Source organism: Cottoperca gobio, chromosome 15 (assembly GCF_900634415.1).
Source record: "Cottoperca gobio chromosome 15, fCotGob3.1, whole genome shotgun sequence".
Classification (NCBI taxonomy): Eukaryota; Metazoa; Chordata; class Actinopteri; order Perciformes; family Bovichtidae; genus Cottoperca; species Cottoperca gobio.
Window position 1 is genome coordinate 1,467,575 of NC_041369.1, and position 19,133 is coordinate 1,486,707.

At 37.7% G+C, this 19,133-nt stretch overlaps 2 protein-coding genes across 2 annotated transcripts in view; both read right to left on the reverse strand.

Annotated features, from left to right (window-relative positions):
- The window catches only part of atp6v1ba (ATPase, H+ transporting, lysosomal, V1 subunit B, member a), a 46,315-nt gene extending 42,422 nt beyond the window's left edge, over positions 1-3,893 (reverse strand). Inside the window, exon 1 of the mRNA XM_029449472.1 lies at positions 3,675-3,893. Within this exon, the coding sequence (XP_029305332.1) occupies positions 3,675-3,783 (109 nt within the window). The 5' untranslated portion in view covers positions 3,784-3,893. The remainder of the gene's footprint in view (positions 1-3,674) is intronic.
- Positions 3,894-14,623: 10,730 nt separating this feature from the next.
- vax1 (ventral anterior homeobox 1) lies at positions 14,624-18,523 on the reverse strand. Its single transcript, XM_029450170.1, has 2 exons — positions 18,512-18,523; positions 14,624-16,800 (listed from the first exon to the last, which is right to left on the reverse strand). The coding sequence occupies exons 1-2, from the start codon at positions 18,521-18,523 to the stop codon at positions 16,216-16,218; spliced, it is 597 nt and encodes a 198-aa protein (XP_029306030.1). The 3' UTR covers positions 14,624-16,215.
- Positions 18,524-19,133: the final 610 nt, after the last annotated feature.

The window sequence follows — 19,133 nt, forward strand, 5'->3', positions numbered from 1 at the left end:
AAATCATAACGTTATTCTGATGTGTTCAATCGCAGTCTTGTAAAGTTTAGTTTTTGCAGAGATCCTTGAATAAATACAGTTGTTTGAAGATTTTGAAGACACGCAAAGGTTCAAAGCACATCTGTAAATGATCATCATTACAATAGCCTGTAAAGTGCCAGTCTGAGAACATGACATTACCTTAAATTACATTAGAGGTCATTCAGCGCGAACTAACTACAGGGACAGTCTCCCTGGAGCAACTACGGTTTAAGTACCTTGCTCAGGGGCACAATGGTGGCAGCCCTGGTATTGAACTCACAACCAATTAACTGAATTTGGAAGCCGTACCACTAGACCACTCAGCCATCACCACATGCTGATAAAAGCAGTAAACTAATCAAATAAATATAAAAAGATACACCAACTTATAAAAGTGTCTTGTGTGAGGGGGCATTTTGTAATGCTTCAAAAGCAGGAGATCTACAACTACTGAACAGACTGGTGAAGAAGGCCAGCTCTCTGGACACTGTGGAGCTGGTGGGAGACAGGAGAATGACGGCCAAGCTGTCCTCTCTATTGGACAACTTTGTATAACTTCTGTAATTATCTCTGCCATGTACAATATTCACTTTGTATAACTTCTGTAATTATCTCTGCCATGTACAATATTCACTTTGTATAACTTCTGTAATTATCTGCCATGTACAATATTCACTTTCACAACTTTTTATCAACCACTTTGTACTTATATTATTTTTAATCTATTTAACTACTGTGTACTCGCCACTTTACTTTGTGTCATTTTTCCTGTAACAAGGTCAATTTCCTCGTTGTGGGACTAATAAAGGATTTCTGATTCTGATTGATATACGCAAATAATATTTAGCCAGCAAAATCAAATAATTGTACAAGATATTTAATACATCAATATTTGTGATCATATTCTACTGTCAAACATAGCTGAACTATGTCAATATGCTACTTCAGTGCGCTTTAAGAACAAATAATATAGCCGAACAAAGTCACTTTCGATGGTTTAATTATGTTCAATGAGACCACACTCCTGTTTCATCATTACAATGTATACAATGTATGCAGTGTTTCGAAAACGGCACACTCAAAGTCCCACCATTATATATTATTTATATTAGCACTGGCACTCATGTAATATATTACCTTTTACCATTGTAAATTCTATGGTTTTGCAGTAAAGTAAATAAAACTACACCTGCAGACCAGGGATCTCTGTGTATGCCTCTCCCCTATAAAAAGCAGTATAAGGGACTCCCTCTAGCTCCCAGCAGGGTCTTGCTTAGCATATTGTAAATGCAGCACTTGCAGTATTTGAGGAGCACATAAGTTTCTTAACAGTTACGTGAGATAATAATTTGGATCTAAATTGCTGCCTTAACATGACAATCGACCGCTGCTGCTTAGTAATGTGGTTGCTGTGAGAGAGAAAAGGTGAGCCATTCAGCAAATTAGAGAATTTCAGAAGTAGGATGGTTAGATGTTTCAGGACAAGGGTTTTATCACATGTTGAATGTTCTGCTTACCTCTCAGACTCCCTGAGCTCCATTAAGTCATTTCCTACTAGTTTGCTAAGAGGCTTTTAGTCCATGCTTGCCTCTCTGACACTTATACAAAATAAAAAAACATCACCTTGCTGGCTTCATAGCTTGAGCCATGCTCAACAGCATAATCAAAGTCACAGTAAAGCCTCATCATCAGACTCACAGAGCAAAGTGCCAAACAACACCAACATTTGTGAAACTCTCTGTGTTGATTGAAATAATGTAATCAGCATGGCCATAAAAAGATCAAGAAGACCACTACATGAACTCAACTAAATCACAGTGGTAACCAAGGTAGATTAAGCTAAATAAATTATGCCTTTGTTTCATTTGAGAAGGGAAACAATGGAATAATTATTTACACCTTATCAACACAGAATACTGTGTAACTGGGATTGTATGGACCAAACAACTACTTAATCAGCTGGCAACATCACCTTTCATTCCTTTATCTCCCATGATCTAATAAATATAATACAAGAAAAAAAATATGAGATCACAAATGCCAATAGCATTGCATTATTGTCTTAAAAATATTTAAGTTTTGATTCACCCAACACAATAGCCACACTATAAATGTGACACTTTCTACAAGGTTTGGTGATAAATTAAAGTAGTGTTAGTGTTATAATACAAACACATTTAGAAATATATGTTTTTAACTAATGTTAACTAATAATTATGTTCTCATCAGCATGGTTAAACCTTTAAAGCAACACTCCAATTTAACAGCATGCACATTTTTATTGTACTAAAATATCCATCTGGCAAACAACTGTGGGTCAATGTGCCTGTAAACCAATAGGTGTGGTTTTATATTTTCTGTAGTATTTAATTAGCAAGCTTTACTAAGTGTTTTTAGCAAATGTAATGTTCACAAAATAAAATGGGATTCTATTTCCATCGAGACAGAAACTGAAGGTGTCATCAACACCACTGCAGGCTGCACCACTCATGTGATCGTGTCACATGAGAGATCATCCCATATATCACCGGTCTGTTCTTAAACATGCTAAGGCTACCAACATTTAAAGAAAACCAATTATAGCGCCATACAGTAACAATACGGCAGTAAGGAGGCTATAAACAAGGCAGTAAAGTTTGCGTTACATGTTCCAAAATCAACTCAATACATTCAATAAAAAAAACACACAGCACGGTGTCTCATTTATTTGTGTGGCTTCACCAGTCAGCTGACTTGTCTGCAGATCTGGCTAATTCATTGTGCTAGTGACATTTAGCTAACGTTAGCTGTGTGGGGTTGTAGAAACGCTGAGCTTGTACGCAGTAATCACATCAGTGACAACTATGCGATTGTCTCAATATGAAATTAACCTATTAACCTGATTTGTAAATACAATATGCTTAGTAAAACGGATGAGTACAGTTTTGAGTTACGTGTAGCTAAAATCGTTAACGACGACTCTGCGCCTGACTAGCCACTGTTAGCTACAGCTAGCATGCTAGCTTAACTGGTTTGCTATTTGTCACGAATGACGTACGTGTGGCTAGTTTTATAAATACAGCACGTAAAGAAAATTGTGATAGCAGTTATACTTCCAAATTGCAACCATAAACTGCACTTAATTGCCAGCGTTAAAACAGCCAAGGGTCGCTTGTTTATAGTCGTGATCCACAATTTGTAGCTTCATAGGTAGCTAGCAAACACAGCCCCCGTATGCTGCATTCCGGTCACTGGGAAAACACACTTCTGTATGAAAATGGCTGAGAATTTGTACTTTGTTCTTCAACCTTGTCACATTAAGCACACCTTTTGAATACGTTTACAAACAAACACTCCCAGTACTGGAATTTAACGTTATTACTTCTAGAAAAATAAACCATTTAAATCAAATGCGGTCACCCAATTTCAATTTCCCTGTAATTTCCCAAATACTACATATTAATACAATGCACTGCTGTCATGGATAAAATATTAACTTTTTTTTTATCTGAATCGTAAAAAGAATAATATTTTGTCGGTGTATTTGACTAATAAAGTCTCGAGACAAAATGAGGATTCCTCCCCGTTCCCCTGTCATTGAATGCAGCACATCAACCTTGTTAGCCACTAGCTACAGCTGCAGCTACCTCCAGCAGCCTGCTAACGTTACATACTTAGCCTAGGTTGAGAGATGTAATTTCTTGTCACAGCCTGGGTGTGTGTCCTCGCTGCTGCTGCCAAGCCATTGACGTCCATCGGCCTGTTTGCCACCAATGTTGCCATCGTTGGATAAAGAACAGGAAGCCTCAGAAAGCTAAAGTTGGTCGATGTGCTTTTCTAGCTGTTGCTGAATGACATAAATGACAGCCCTGGTCATATGACACGGAGGAACCGGATGTTTGATGTAGAGAAGATGGAGCGGAACGATCACGCGAACGATGGACGCGCATGTGCAAAATATGGGTAAACAGGGCTTTTGGCATTACATTTTAATCATAACACGTTGCAAAATCATAGTATGTAGGTATAACATTTGACGATATAACAATACATAAAAATATAAGCATTTGCATATAGCATTACGTTATTACATCTAGATGCCAGCTCTGCTGCATTAAAAGGGAAAAGCAAGTATAGTATTCTTGAGAGCTGGATTGTTTAGGAAATACGATGTTATTATTTTGTCTTAGTTTATTTTCGTGATTTGCTTGCTGCATTTGGAAGGTACACAGGCCTTCACAGCAAACATTGTTGACTTATTACCAATTCATTTTCATTTTTTGTCAACATCACAGCTTGAATGCGTTTGTCATCACTAATGACAAGTTGCCAGTTGGTGCTGAATAAAAACTCATTTTCATTGGAAGATTTGAAATTAAAGTCCTTGGTGTCGTTATTGGGATATAATACATGTACCTATATGTTTTCAAACTGTCACAGTAGCAAATATTACTGCAAAACCTAAAATTCTAATAGCCGTCGTGAGAAATCCCACATTTCCACAACATTAATTCCACCCCATCATGCATACTCCCCACTCTTGCTCTAAATTTGCTCTGGAAGGCTTTTAATGTGAAACATCTGCAGGAAGCGTTGAGATTCCCTGACTGTGACAGAAAGAAATAGGAGCGGAACTTATTGGAAATAATTAGTGAGAACATTGTTTCTGTTCAAAGAGAATCTCAACAGCAGATCTGTCAGTATGTAATGACGTTGTTGCTATTCTTATGGAAATAATAAGTGAAAATGTACATGATGCTGAATTTTTCATGAAGATGGCTAAACACAGAGTAAATGTGCATGAACACATCACATATTAAAATGGGAGAAACGGAGTCTTCTCACTAGAATATGATAAAATATACTAATAAAATGTAAATTAAAGAAATAAATGCCTGGTTCTCTTTGCAGTTGATGTAAACAAAGACCACAGCCACTATTTGAGAATTCACGGTAGCCTAATTGCATCGTTGCCTCTCTCTCACACACACACACACGCTCACACATTCACCAACACGATGTCCTGGTGAGTAAACTGTTGATTGACAGGTAAAATGACATGATTGCACATATTTTCCCCTTAAAGACTCTTAGTTTGCTGTTTTCTCGTTTTTGTAGCTCTGATCCATTCTCATTTGACGCAGCATGTTCTGCACAATAGCTTGTAATCGACTGTTTGAAGATAATTTTGAACCATGCCCCCTGCACAACCAACACACTGGCAGTCACACATCACATACAGACACGCACAGCTCTCTGATGGTGGAAAAGCACTACAGACTGAAGTGGTAAGCACTGCCATGGTGAGGCTGACGGCAACCTCTAGAGAGCTCATCCAAACGTTTCAGGCCGCATGCAAAAAATAGCAAATTAATGTAAGTGAAGGGCTTCTGCCTAAAGGAGCAGTGCCCTCATTTTCAAAATACCAGATTTATCCAGAGTCTTTTATTATGAGTTCAAAGGGATATGATTTCCCTCAAACTCCTCAGATCCACCCTTCGAGGCAAATAGGCATCATAATATTCATGCATTAATTGTGTCTGTCGCTGCTGTTCTTAAAGGACTCACAAAGTGTTCTGATGTATAAACCCAGAATCAGAATAGGGTTTATTAGATTAGGTTTTTACTTTCAAGGAATTTGCCTTGCTGTTTGGTGCATATAATAATATAATAGTCAAAGAAACAGGATGAAAAAAATTCAAATTCAAATATTAATGAGATTATCTCCATGTACATGCCAACAACATTTCATCAACCATGGCCGAGATAACCACTTTTGCCGCTTTGTACATGTTGTGGAATTCCCAGATATGTCAAGAAACCAAACGCTGTCGTATCCGGGTTCATAACGTCATTCCGAGGCACCGCAGAACTCCACAGAGCTTCCAGCAGGAGCATGCAATTGTTTTCAGTGAGAAAGCACCGGTTAAGTACCAGTGTTCATTTTGGCACCTGATTTTTGTTAGTTTTAGTCATTATAATCAACAAACTAGTTTGCCTCAGTGTCATTCTGGTCTATGGCAAGGATAGTGGCAGAGACACTGTTACCTTGTTCACACACACACACAGGTCATGTTTCTCTGCTCTGTAATACAACAGACTGACTCAGTAGGAAGTTGTAAATTCCAAACTCTGTCTGAGCTGAGCCGCTCTCTCTCTGTTGCTCTTGCTCACCTAGCATTAGCATTAGCACAGCCATCTGTTCTCTCGACTGCAGAGCAGCGAATCATCAACTCACCTGTTCACTAAAATACTGTTCCCTCTCTGGGTTTAGCTTGAGAGCAGAAACTAAAACGTTTCATGATGTAGTGATATTTCTTTAGCTAACATCTAACGTTAGAGGAAGATAGATGGTGGACTGCTGACCTTAATATATTCATTCCTTCCAGTAGCAACATGAGCAGCAGCTGACGTTAACTTCACATCCACAGCACTTGATAATGGGATGTAAACTTACTTTATTTATGAATCGGCGGGCTGCAGGCAAGTTTTAGTATTTGGTCCCAGCGGTTATGTGGCTGCTTCTTGTCTAATACTTAGTGAATTATTGATTAACTGAGACAGAACGTTGTATTAACGGTAGAGTAACAGGTCAAGCAACAACATACTGTTTTGTCAGCAACTTTATCAGTGTGTGATTCCACTAAGGCATGATTGTTGAATGAGACTTTGCAATAAAATAATAATTAGTTATGTTGTAGGTCTTAAACTGTGACATTAAATGTTTATTTTTTTCTTTTAAACTGAATACAATCAAGGGTTTTCCCCTTGGGAATACATTGTAAAGATCACATTCTACAGGGCGTCCGGTTGGGACGAGGCATAGACTATGGGAGTTGGTTGAAACCCGACGCCTCGGGGAAACCCTGCGCAGAAGCACGAGAAAGGCCAGAGGACAACAGGGGCACCAAACAATGCAGGCCACGCAGACTGCAAATACCCTATCTCCAACGTTAACGAACAAGAAAAATGATTTGTGTATCCGCCCCGTGAGCTGGATGTGCTCCAAAAAGTAATGGGTTCTTCCTTGGTCCATATTACACCTTCTACCAAGTTTAATGTCAATCTGGCCAATAGTTATTCCATACTGACAAATAGACAAAATCAGATCTATCTTGGCGGACGTAATCAGATTTCCCAACATAAGGGATGGTTGTGCTGCACAGACTTGCTAAAATAAATTGGATTCCAATCTGCCTTTGTGACTTTCAGAAGAAAAAGGGTTTCTCACTTAAAGTGAAAAGATTAGATGCTTTTTCCAAATAGAAAGAGGCTTTCCAATGGGTTGTTTTAGGTCAAACAATGTGGTGGTCCAAACAAAGCTATTAAATTAAAATAAAATAGGGTGGTGCTATGTGGTTGAAAACTGGTAGGTTTTGACACCACATAAGTCAAACAACACCACTCACCTTGTGCTCAATAACAATCATAAATGGGTCGTGTGGGCCAGGTGCGGGGAATACAAAGGTGTTCCCCCTTTCTGGAGAATTACGTTGAATGATAATTTATATGTTCAAAAGATAACAGGGATGTAACAGGTTAGAGAAAAGTAATGAGGCAGCAGTTATAACAATACATTCAGTATAACATTACATCTGCAGACTGATCATAAAGGCATAAGTGAACTGTTTATTGTTGCATGTGTATCATTTTAAACATTATTTGTTTTGACAATTAATATAGCCTAATGTTTAAAAAGGATATGTCATTCTTAGGCGGGGTTGTACTAACTACACTTCATTTAATGTAAGATTAGTTATGATCAAAGTTTAGCAAAACTAGGTTTAAAATGAGGAATAGCATAGCTCTGTTGCACAAATAAAAGCTAATCTAATTTTAGTAAATACAAGTTTATTAATGTTGAGTTTTATGAATATGGAGATGCTTGCTTACCCAAATGAAACTAAATAAATATGCTCATAATGTCGGAAAATAAAAGGAAAAGAAGGCCAAATTGGACTGAGGAAGAAAAGCTCACAATAGTTGAATATGAATATGCAAAGAGAAAAGATGTTCTAAAAAGTACATTTGATCATAAATGTACATCAGGACTGAAACTGGCTGTGGCAAGAATTAACGGTTAAAAATTAATTTAAGAAATCTCACCGTGACAACGTGGCAAGAAAGATTAGCGCTCACATGAAGGACGTGCGAAAAAAAAAGGTGAGGATTTTGATTGAATTGTGCAGTGTTGCTATCTAACTAATGTTAATTTATAGTATGTCAGTAAGTTAATGTTATTCAATTAACTGTTATCTTCTACATGACAGTTGATTGTCAGCTAACGCTATGTTAACATAAAGCAAGCTTGTTATGTTGTTAGCTAGCCTGGCTACTATTTTTGCATTGTCTTTAACTATAATGGAACATTTGAACTTTTTCTCTATTTTTTAGCCAACTTGGTGCCCGCAGGGACTACGTGAGTCGCCCGCAGAGCATGTTCTAAAAATAGCACTAGTCTCAGTCTAAAATTTGTATTTAATTGTTTTGCTGTTTAAAAAAAAATCAATAACACTTGAATTATTCTTTGTTTTAAAATGACAATATTGAATATAGAATTTTAAAAATTAAAATGTTTTATGTATATATGAACTCTGACCCTGTAAGCTAAATCTCCATTTCCCTTTTCGCTGAGACAAGCTAGCGGGAGCAGCTACGATGCGGCGCTAGGTGCGTTTTTTACGCTAAACATGGCAGAAAAGTGAAAGAAAACGAACTATTTTCACAATGATTGGGAGGAAGAATTGGTTTTTACAACAATGAAAGAAAAGTGTGTATGTCTCATTTGCGTGGCGACGGCAAAGCGGAACATTGTGGAGACACTTCGGTACGTGTCACAGAAGCTACCATGATAACTAACTAACTACTGTGAAGTAAATAAACTCCTGATTGTATTGTGTCACATTTAATGATTATCACATGTACTCGTACACCTCAATCAAAATGTATTATGTATTGTGTCACATTTAATGATGATCACATGTACTCGTCCACCTCAATCAAAATGTATTATTGCACAACATGTATTTCTGCACAAATGTATAATGAGCACTATTTAGTTATGAATGAAGCACTGTAGGTTCTCTTCAAAGAGTTTCAGGTCTACCTCCATCTCGCCACAACAAGACGGCCCACCAAGGGGCATAACCGCGCCAACATGGACCAATGAGGGACGACGACACCCTTCTGTAGAGAATATAGCAAAATGTTTCTGATGTTTTTGTACCACTTTCACTTGTACCAACAGACAGCTAACTGGCTCTTCATTGATTCGGAATGTGGACTTGGTGTGTGAAAGTGTCCTCGGCTGAGGGTATTTTTTGACATTGCTGTCATCATCACTTTAAATAAATAAGTATCTTGATCAACTAGAAGTTTACTGGATTCAATTGAAAGAATATCTCAGCGCCCTTTGGGCTTCAAAACCCCACACTACCCACCTGCAGCACTGCGGGCAGGACCAGCCGGGAGTTAAAGCTTTGGCAGCAGCATCTCTTTTCACGAGGCCGGTGAACAAGTCACAAAAAGCATCGGGAGCTTCATTTAGAACTGCACATTTTAAATAAAGTACAAGGAAGCCTTTTCGGACGGAGAGGTCTTGAAAGGTGCAATGATGGTTAATGAAAACACTGTTTGAAGAAAGGTTCCGATGTGATCTCCACTCTCTCTGATGTTACAAAGTTAGTGTTTGTACAAACAGGATATGATTTGAAGATGTGACAGTTAATGAGTTCCTTAATGTTTTTACAGAAGTGATACTTTGTACTAAAATATAACTGGTGTGATTTTGAACAAAATGCTACAAATCGGTCATTCTTACAAAACTGTCGAAGATATTTACAAAAATATCAGAGATGTGATAACTCTGACTTTCAAATGTTGAAATAGATTGAGAACGTAAATAAATAATGTTGCATGTTTCTGCACCAGCCTCTCTCATCACAAAGTATGATGATGCCAAGGTGTACAGCCCAGCTGTAATTTATTATTCCTAGGGGACTGACACCAGCCTACTAACGTACGTGTGTGTGCGTGTGTGTGCGTGTGTGTGTGTGTGTGTGTGTTCAAGGAGCCAGGATGTACCATTGGCATAGTGGAAATGCTGCTTCTAAATAAGAAAGTGGAGCTACAGAGGGAAAATCCTAGTATAGAAAAAATACATTTGAATATGCAGAACATCCTTTTAAATAATAAAATGAGAGTACCAGTCAATGCTGGTGCGATCAGTCTTGCAGTTGTGCATGGGGAAGAATAAAAGAAAAATAACTAATAGATGTTCTCAGGACATATATTATTTATTTATTAGCAATAAACAATTAGTTTATGTTATGAGAAATATTAATTTGATTATTAATAGAATTGAAGAGTTATTAAATAATCAGTTATTAGTATAAGTAATTAAATTGCCTTTTATTCTATGTTTAGTGTTTGTGTCAAAATAATTTACTGTTTCAGAAATATGCAACTAATAGAAATGTGTAAGCCTATCATGGACTTTGCCTCTTTTAAGTTTACATTTATTGGATTATTTTTTTGACCTACCATTGACCGGGGAATAGGGTTAATGGCTACTGCATGCTTCTACCTCATTATCTCAAAATAAACAGCTAATCTATTTACCTTGCAGAGCTTTAGTATGCATAATATAGTCCTCACAATTTGGCGGTAATGACAAACCATCTGACGGTGTTGTTACGTTGTTTGTCAGGAGTTCAATTACATTTGGCTGTTCTATGTTCCTTTAAAGACAAATTATATTGTGTATTATTATATGTGGTTAACAATCATTTATTTAGTTATCTTCCTCTTCTTTTTCTTCTTCTTCTTCTTCTTCTTCTTCTTCTTCTTCTTCTTCTTCTTCTTCTTCTTCTTCTTCTTCTTCTTCTTCTTCTTCTTTGTCTTGTTCCACAAACTAGCTATTAACATTAACATGCTTCATACACCCAGCCACTGGACATTAACACATAATCTTCATTTATGTTATCATTTCAGGAAGAAAGGCAAAGCCTTCTATTGTGGGATTATAGGCAGAAGGGATGTACATGTTTTAGACTGCAACATTACAATGACACACTCTCCTGTCTTCATCAGCTTGCTCTCATTAAAACCAAAACAGTCACATTCACACACTCAGCTCCTTGATAAACCTGCTTCCCCTTGGTAACATCATACGCAGCCATGGCCTCTAGTTCCACTGCTACGCCAATGACATCCAGCTCCACATTGATTTCTCGTTTGTTCTAGTCCACCGCTGCTACACTACTAACCTTTTTTGTTTTAAGTACAGCACAGGCTATACCCCATTGTTAGAAAGTATCCCTTGTTATTTCGGTATTATTTTCTATGTTATACTTGATGATTGCAGCCATACAGTATCTTGTCATTTGTTATTTCTGTTACCTGTTCTTATAAAAAACAATGGTGTATGTATCTTATTTATCCTCACCAACAATTGTTCCAAACACCTCCATAAAATATCTAGAAGTAAAAATATTCTTAATCTATCTGTATCTGTATCAGCTAAATGCTCCATTATGTTCACAAGCTTGTCACTAACTTTTTCTGTCTGTTTAGTGCTGGGAAGGTAGTTCTTAGAACTTTGCCACTGAAAACAGCATCATGGTGCTGCTGGAAACGGTGCTTATCAGAGTTGTGAGATTGAACCAAACACTACATTTGCGGGACGAAAAAAAAAAAACATGGAACTCAAAACGGCTATAACGCTCCATAGCTCTGGGGAGAACTGCAGCCAGGTGATAATTCACTTTGGGTTCATCTTTACACATGTCATTTGATCCATTATTAATATAAAATGATTGGTAGTTAAATACAACCATAAGTCCATCTGTAAGTAAGCAATCAGTAAATAAATAATAAATCAACAGAATAGAGACAAGGCAAAATGACAGTGGCTTTGCTCATTTTTACTTTCATACTTCCAATGCAAACAATATTACAGCTTATTGTGCTATGTACTAGGATTTTGTGCTCCTTCTGTGTAAGCATTGGTGAAATTGTAAAAGCAACATGAAAGTATTTTGGTATTCTAAATTGCTAACTACGTGCAATAATACAATACAGTAGCAAGGGTGCTGCAAATGTAGTTAAACAATGTAGTATTTCAACACATATGGTAATTACAGTTATTTCATGGCTTTATGCTAAATGTTTTATAAAATACACAAGTGGAACCCTTGGTTTCGAGGGGTTTCCACTCCCCTCACTCTTTGATTACTTATTGGGATTAATTATTCTGTGAAGGAGCAGAGTGACTAAACTGTGCAGGTTTTACACAACCTGTAGATCTGTAACACTGCGAAGCTTAAAGTTGCTGGATCAGTCAGCTAGAAGAGGGTCGCTTCTTCAGTAAGACATGTTAATCCACAGTATGGCACAAAAAGGACAAGGCCAAAAAAACAGACACTAAATATCCTGTCTTGACAGGAAGTAGCCTTTCTTTCCCCTCCTAAGACCTGAGCTTAAAGACCGGAGCATGTGATGGGAGAAAACGTGTTGGTGGTCTGCAGCTATGACAGCCCTGCGCGTGCATACACACACAGACATACACACTCACCCCCCCGAAACCCCCCACTTACAAAAACCTCCCCGACCTTCCTTCTAATTGGACTTGGGGTGAAGGGAGTGAATGGGTGGGGGTGGCTGTGGGGGTTGAGAGGGGGTAGGCGGCGTAAATGTGACCTTTTTTTTTTTCCTCCGGGGAGCTTCCCAAGACACAGTGGGGAGGATTGGTTTCTTTGGGTCTGCTCACAAAAGAGCGGCAGTTTTCTGTTACTGGACAGTCCCTACATTTCTACTGTCATTAGTCTGCCAGAAGAAGCTCAACTAAACTAAAAAAGGAAAGAAAATGTTCTGTATGCTGAACAAGTTTAAACTTTTGGTAGAATATTTGCAAAACATTGTGTGCCACAATGCAAGTCCATTTTTATGTCAAAGCAACAGCCGGTGGGAAATACTTTGATTATTTACTCAAGTAAAACTTGCAATGTCACACTACTGTACAAGTGAAATCCCTTGTACAACCTGTACTTTAGTAAACGTACTGAAGTGTTATCATCAACATGTAAATAAAGTGTACTAATGTAGTTTAATCTTCAACAGTACATCATGTTAGATAAACTAATTGTGTGTCTTATATGTCAAATCTTAGTCTAAAAATGAAATATAGTTATCTGATAGTTGTAAAGGATAAAATGTATTCATACCAATATATAAATATGTGCCTCTGAAATGTCGTGGAATTAAAGTAAAGTAGCATAACTTGAATGTGAAGTACCTAAAAATGATGCTTAACTTCCACCAGTGGAAGCAGCAGATACACACCACGGTACACTGCTGATGAGCACTATTGTTGCTCTTCATTTATTCCTGACAAAGTTTTTTTAGTGAGTTGCTTTCAGATGCAGTGTGTTTTATGTTTGTCCATTGGAGGTGTTCTTAATGATGGAACCAGTAAAGCTTCCTGCTGCATACCTTGGCCAGGGGACAGCACCTTTCCAGACACTTTGAAACGTCACGTTCTCTCGCTCAGTCCAACATGATTACGTATGCGTAGTAAACTAATGCTGAATAAAAATGCACATGCTGTGTGCAAAAGTTCATTGTTGACCTTGGAAACATTAGTTTTGCGGAAAAAAAGAAATCTCCTCAGAGCTTTGAACCGCATCTCACGGTGACCATGAGATGCGGTTGAAAGCTCTGGAAAGTGGACCTTGTGTTATGATTTATTTATTTGGACAAACTTTGTGAATAATGTTTCTTGCATTTATATGAATTTATATCAATCTTATAAATTACACTTTAGGATGAAATTGGTTCTTTCCCTCAGGAGGACTGTCCAACAAAACATAAAATAAAAATGTGAGTAAAAGGCTGTAACTTAAAATCACATTTAGTTTCATTGACAGAGACCTGATACTTACTAAGAACACTTCCTTATCTTGAAAGATGTTCAATTAAAGAGTGTGTCATTTCTTTACCCTAAGACATGCAAGATCAAGGTACTTTTTCCCATTGGACTTATACCATGCCAGTGTCACATTTATTCTCCACTAGTGGCTCTTCCATTTCAGGCAAATATTAAACCTAGAGGTGATACAAATAATGAATTCATCAACAAACTATTTAGATAAATTATTAATAATTATTAGTTATTCTTAAAGCGTTCTCAGATTCCAATTCATCCAATGTGAGGGTTTGCTGCTGTTCTCTGTTAGTGATCTTTTTAAATGAAAAATCTTTGAGTTTTGGACTGTTGCTCTAAAAAAAAAAAATGAATTTGAAGATGACACCCTGGAAATTGGTATTCTGATATTTTATAGACTGCATTAATTGACGAATACAAATAATTAGCTGCGTTCCTAATGAAATCTATTTTAAACTTCCCATTGACCACAATGTCATGACTGCTAGTACTCCTGTTTTTTTTGTTTTTTAACCTCCAATGTGTAATGCTGCTGATATTACAAGCGTGATTTTTAACCAAAAGGTCTACATATCGTTCCATTCTAGTCAAAGATTATTGGTGATAACATCGTAAGTTACAATACTACAGTAAATATAGTAAAAATACATTTCAGGAGCATACACATCAGGCAGCGGTATATGAGGTATAACAGTCATGAATTTTATCATAACTTGATTCACAGTAACATGTATGAAAGAAAATGAAAAACACTTGTCTTTGTCTGTAGCCATACATAATATATATGCACATTTGTACCACACGTTACACAAATTTCAAGATATTTCACAACAACAGCACCAAAGAGCTTTTGATTGATTCCTCAACCCCGCAAATACATTCATTCATTCATTATTTTCCAGATATACTAATAATCTATTAGATACAGAAGTTAATAATTTACAATAAAATAACAATTTTAAGGTACATTTCTCATTTCCATTACTTTTATACTACAGTAATTCCATTCAGTCTCCACATGCATCAGTCTGCCTAAAGTCTTGTATTGTGGATTTTGAAATGTTCACATAGGAAGGAAAGGTTATTGTATTGTCTTAATAATTGAATATCCTGTTACCTTGTAGTGTTCCACAAAGCAAGCAGCTTACTAATGCTGAAAAGCTTTTCTTCAGAACTCCTCCTTTCAGCAACTCATTCATGTGCTTAGCTCCTGCATGGATTTGAAACTGTACACCAATACTCTGAAAACTCACAGTGGTATTAAAATCACAGACAAAAACAAAAGTCAGGTACTGCATCTTGAAGACAAAAATGCCACAAAGTGAAGGATTTTCTTGTAAAATGTTAAAATCCTCACCAAACCATAGAGAAAACAACACTGAACAATTGAACCATCATACTGTATGACAACACCTTCTCTGGATTATGTTTTGGTCTGGTCCAAACTTAATACAAATGGATATACAAAAGATCTTTTTGTAAGATGAATTTTTGCGAGGCATCTGCATAAGCAAATTGCATTCACACGTCAGATGCATGTTCCGTTCTGACACTGGCCTTGCAGTGACCTTCAAACAGAGGCATTTTTTTCTCCCCCAATTCTATCTTGAGAAATTGGCCTTGCTTGTTCATTCATAATGCTGCATTTTAAATTTACTTTTTTATTTATTTGCTTATTGGATCTACCAAACCGCTGCTCAGGTGTTTGACAACCCGCTTTCTTTCTCTACATCTACTCACTTCAGTGACATGCATCTACCCAACACAATCAAATAATAAAACACAATTCAGAAAGGTACCATTACTTTACACTTTCTGTCACCAATCCCATACTTCCCGCTATACACTATTTACCACTTCTCTTGCGGCGATAGAACTTTTGTGGTATGAAGCAGCCATATTCTCCGGGGCCCTCTGTATATTGTTCTTTTTGGAATAATAGATAGGACTAAACATTTGTTTACCAGAAAGCTGAAAGATCCCTCAGTAATCTCCTCAGAGTGTCATTCTAAACCTCTGTAACAAAGTCCTACATTAACATTTTGTGCAAAATCTTTCCACAGCCACCCTCTCTTTGTTAGATGAGTTTGTGTAGGTCTTTGTTTTCTTCCTTGGACAAGATGTGCAACTGGAATACATGAACTGCTACAGTACATGACACAGACAGATGAAAGAGAATGAGCAAAACCAAACAAAGACAGTAAAAGCCAAGAAAAACAACCAAAATGTGTCCAGAGGAAACAGGAATCCATCTATGTAAAATTATAAAAGCATCATTCCAGAATTTTCTTATCCATGGATTCTTTGCCATTGGTCCGAGAGTAAGGCTCAAAGGCAGAGGAACTCAGGTAGCGTGCGGAAAGTTCCTGCAGGTTGCCAGCCAATGAGCCAGCCATGGACAGGGGGTTGGAGGAAATGCGGTTGGCGACGCCGCTGAGTAAGGAGGGCATGGGGAAGGTGAAGAGGCCGTGAGCCGCTGATGAGCTCTGCAGGCCAGTCACTGTCCCTGAGCTGGTGACGGCTGGTAGAGGAGGGCTGCCCCCCGCCGTGCCAGTACTGCCGCCGCTGCTGCTGCTGTTGCTGCTGTTGCTGGCCATGGCCATGCAGGGAGGACGCAGGGCAGAGCCCAGTGTGCCACTGCCGCAGTGGGGCAGGAGGCCTGACAGGCCCGGAGGCGTCAGCAGCCGACCCTGCTCCAGCAGTCTGAGGACACTGCAGGTCGCTGCTGTTTCTGAAACCACTGAACGCAGCTCAGAGTCCTTCCCCTGGTCCTTCTTCTGTTTAGTGCGCCGGTTCTGGAACCAGACCTTCACCTGGAGAGGAAGACAGATGAGAGAAAGAGCCTTTAGAGACTCATGCTAAATATAATGTGTAGCATGTAGCTCATTAGAGTGTAATTCATGTATTATTATACATTGCCTTTAGGTTACAGTTTTTTTTTCTGATGTTGGTGGTGGAGCAATCAGAAAATTGCAATCATTTTCATTAATACTTTTGAACGTAGTGCCTTGTGTTTACAGCGCAACATTGTCAGAGCGGATCCGGCCGGGGACCTTTGTTGCATGCCATACCTCCCTCTGTCCCCCCCCCCCCCCTCTCTCCTGTCTGCCTCTTCACTGTCAACTGTCCAATAAAGGCAAACATTACAAACACATATCTTTAAAAGTGATCATAGTGTTGCAATAATCTGATAATCTGATTATTTGGAGATAATTGCCCCAAGTACTGAGATTATCAGATTATTGTGTTTTCACAGATTGAGTTGATCGCTGTTACCCAAAGCTTTTGTTCACAAATCAAAAGTAGCAAAGCGCCTGTCCATCCCCTACTCAATAACCACATGCACTTTCAGATGCTCACTAATGCATTGGAGCTATATGCAGGGATGGTCACACACACACACACACACACACACACACACACACACACACACACACACACACACACACACACACACATACACACACACACACACACACATACACACACACACACACACACACACACACACACACACACACACACACAGACTGTGATTGATCGAAAGCTGATTGAATTCAGTCATGGCGAGGGCTCACTGTGATACATTAGCAGGCAGGAGGTTAATTCAATCAAAACTCAGAGATAGCCTTTTATATGTAAAACACCGCTAAACTTTCTGAACCTATTTCACATCAAAAGGTTCAAGCATGAACCCAAATCCAAATCTCAGCTCTCATGGGTAATTTTGTTTTAGAAACCTACATGGATCTGCCAATAGAAAAATCAGATCCAACTATTTTATTGTTTATTACATTTATTGTTTATTGATTGTTGTGATCATGTTGCAAATTTGTAGTATGGTGTTATTTATTTAAAGCAGATAATTTTTATGTTTTGATAGTGTGTAAATTAAATATTAAGCAAAACAAAAAAAATCTAAATATTAACTAGTTATTTGCATTTTTGTTTGTGTTTTAGATTATTGTTAATTAAATATCTTAGTAGGCTTTATGGTTTAAGAAAACAACCAATATAAATATGTTACCTTGAGTTCTGGGAACTTTATGCTTTAAAGAAAAATCCTTTTCTTACTATTTCCTGACATTTTATAGACTAAACGATCAATTGTTTAATTGGAAATCTAGATGACTAATTGTAAATTGCAGCCCTAATGTTGTTATTCTACAGTAGATGTTCAAAGATAGAATATACATTTTAAAGGCATGAAAAACCTAAATAACACTTTTACTAAAAGTTCACTAATATCTCTGACTCCAAATTCAAAATGGCCACCATAACTTCAATGACTTGTACCTTCTTTTCGCACCAATGGATTTACTGGCCCTTAAAATGGAGGTTCAACCTCAACAGAAACTGAGAAATCCTAAATGAATTAATAAGGCTGCCATAATTATGTTTTGGAAAATGACAACATGTGATTGTAGTTTCTGATAGCAAAGTTCCTCTACTCCATTTGTTATAGAAATGTTGCAAATGTTTTTCACAGTTTGGAGATTTTGTGGGAAGTATGTACAGTATACGTGCATCTAGCAGTTAATGTAGTATCAAGATAAACGAGAAGATTACCTGTATTCCCATACCTAAGCATGAGAAAAATAATGCACTATTAGTGATCATTTATCGATTAGGCTTAAGTAATTCATCAGACTCAACAGATAATTTAGTTATTCTGATTTATTAATTGTTCAATTTCACATAATCTTAATTGAATACGTTTTCTGTGATTTGTCACACCTGACGGCTTTCGTATGGAACTACATGTAAACTGTATGTACCCATCAGCAGCGAGCCACCATCTCATCCTACTGTGAGTCCAAACACTTCAGTAGGTACTTCCACTCTTCACCATGTTAACAGCCATTTCACATCAAGAAGCTCTGCCGCTCAAAGACTGCTCACAAGGAACATCTTGTTCATTTTAGAGGTTACATTGTCAGTGCAAAGAAAAAAAAGTGAAGCTGGTAGCTCAAACAAAGACGATTAGGTGTGCACACCGCAAATGGCTGTCACTCCTTAATGTAACAGACCATGAGTACCAGGGAACAAAATGTTAATTTCACCATGTTGTTGTTAAAAGGCATTTCATAAGGACAAGAAGCAGACATTGGAAGAAAATCCTGAAGCTTTTGTCCTGCCTAAGTAGGGAGCAAAGATCGTTTTCTATATTACCTTTATGTGAGCAAAATAA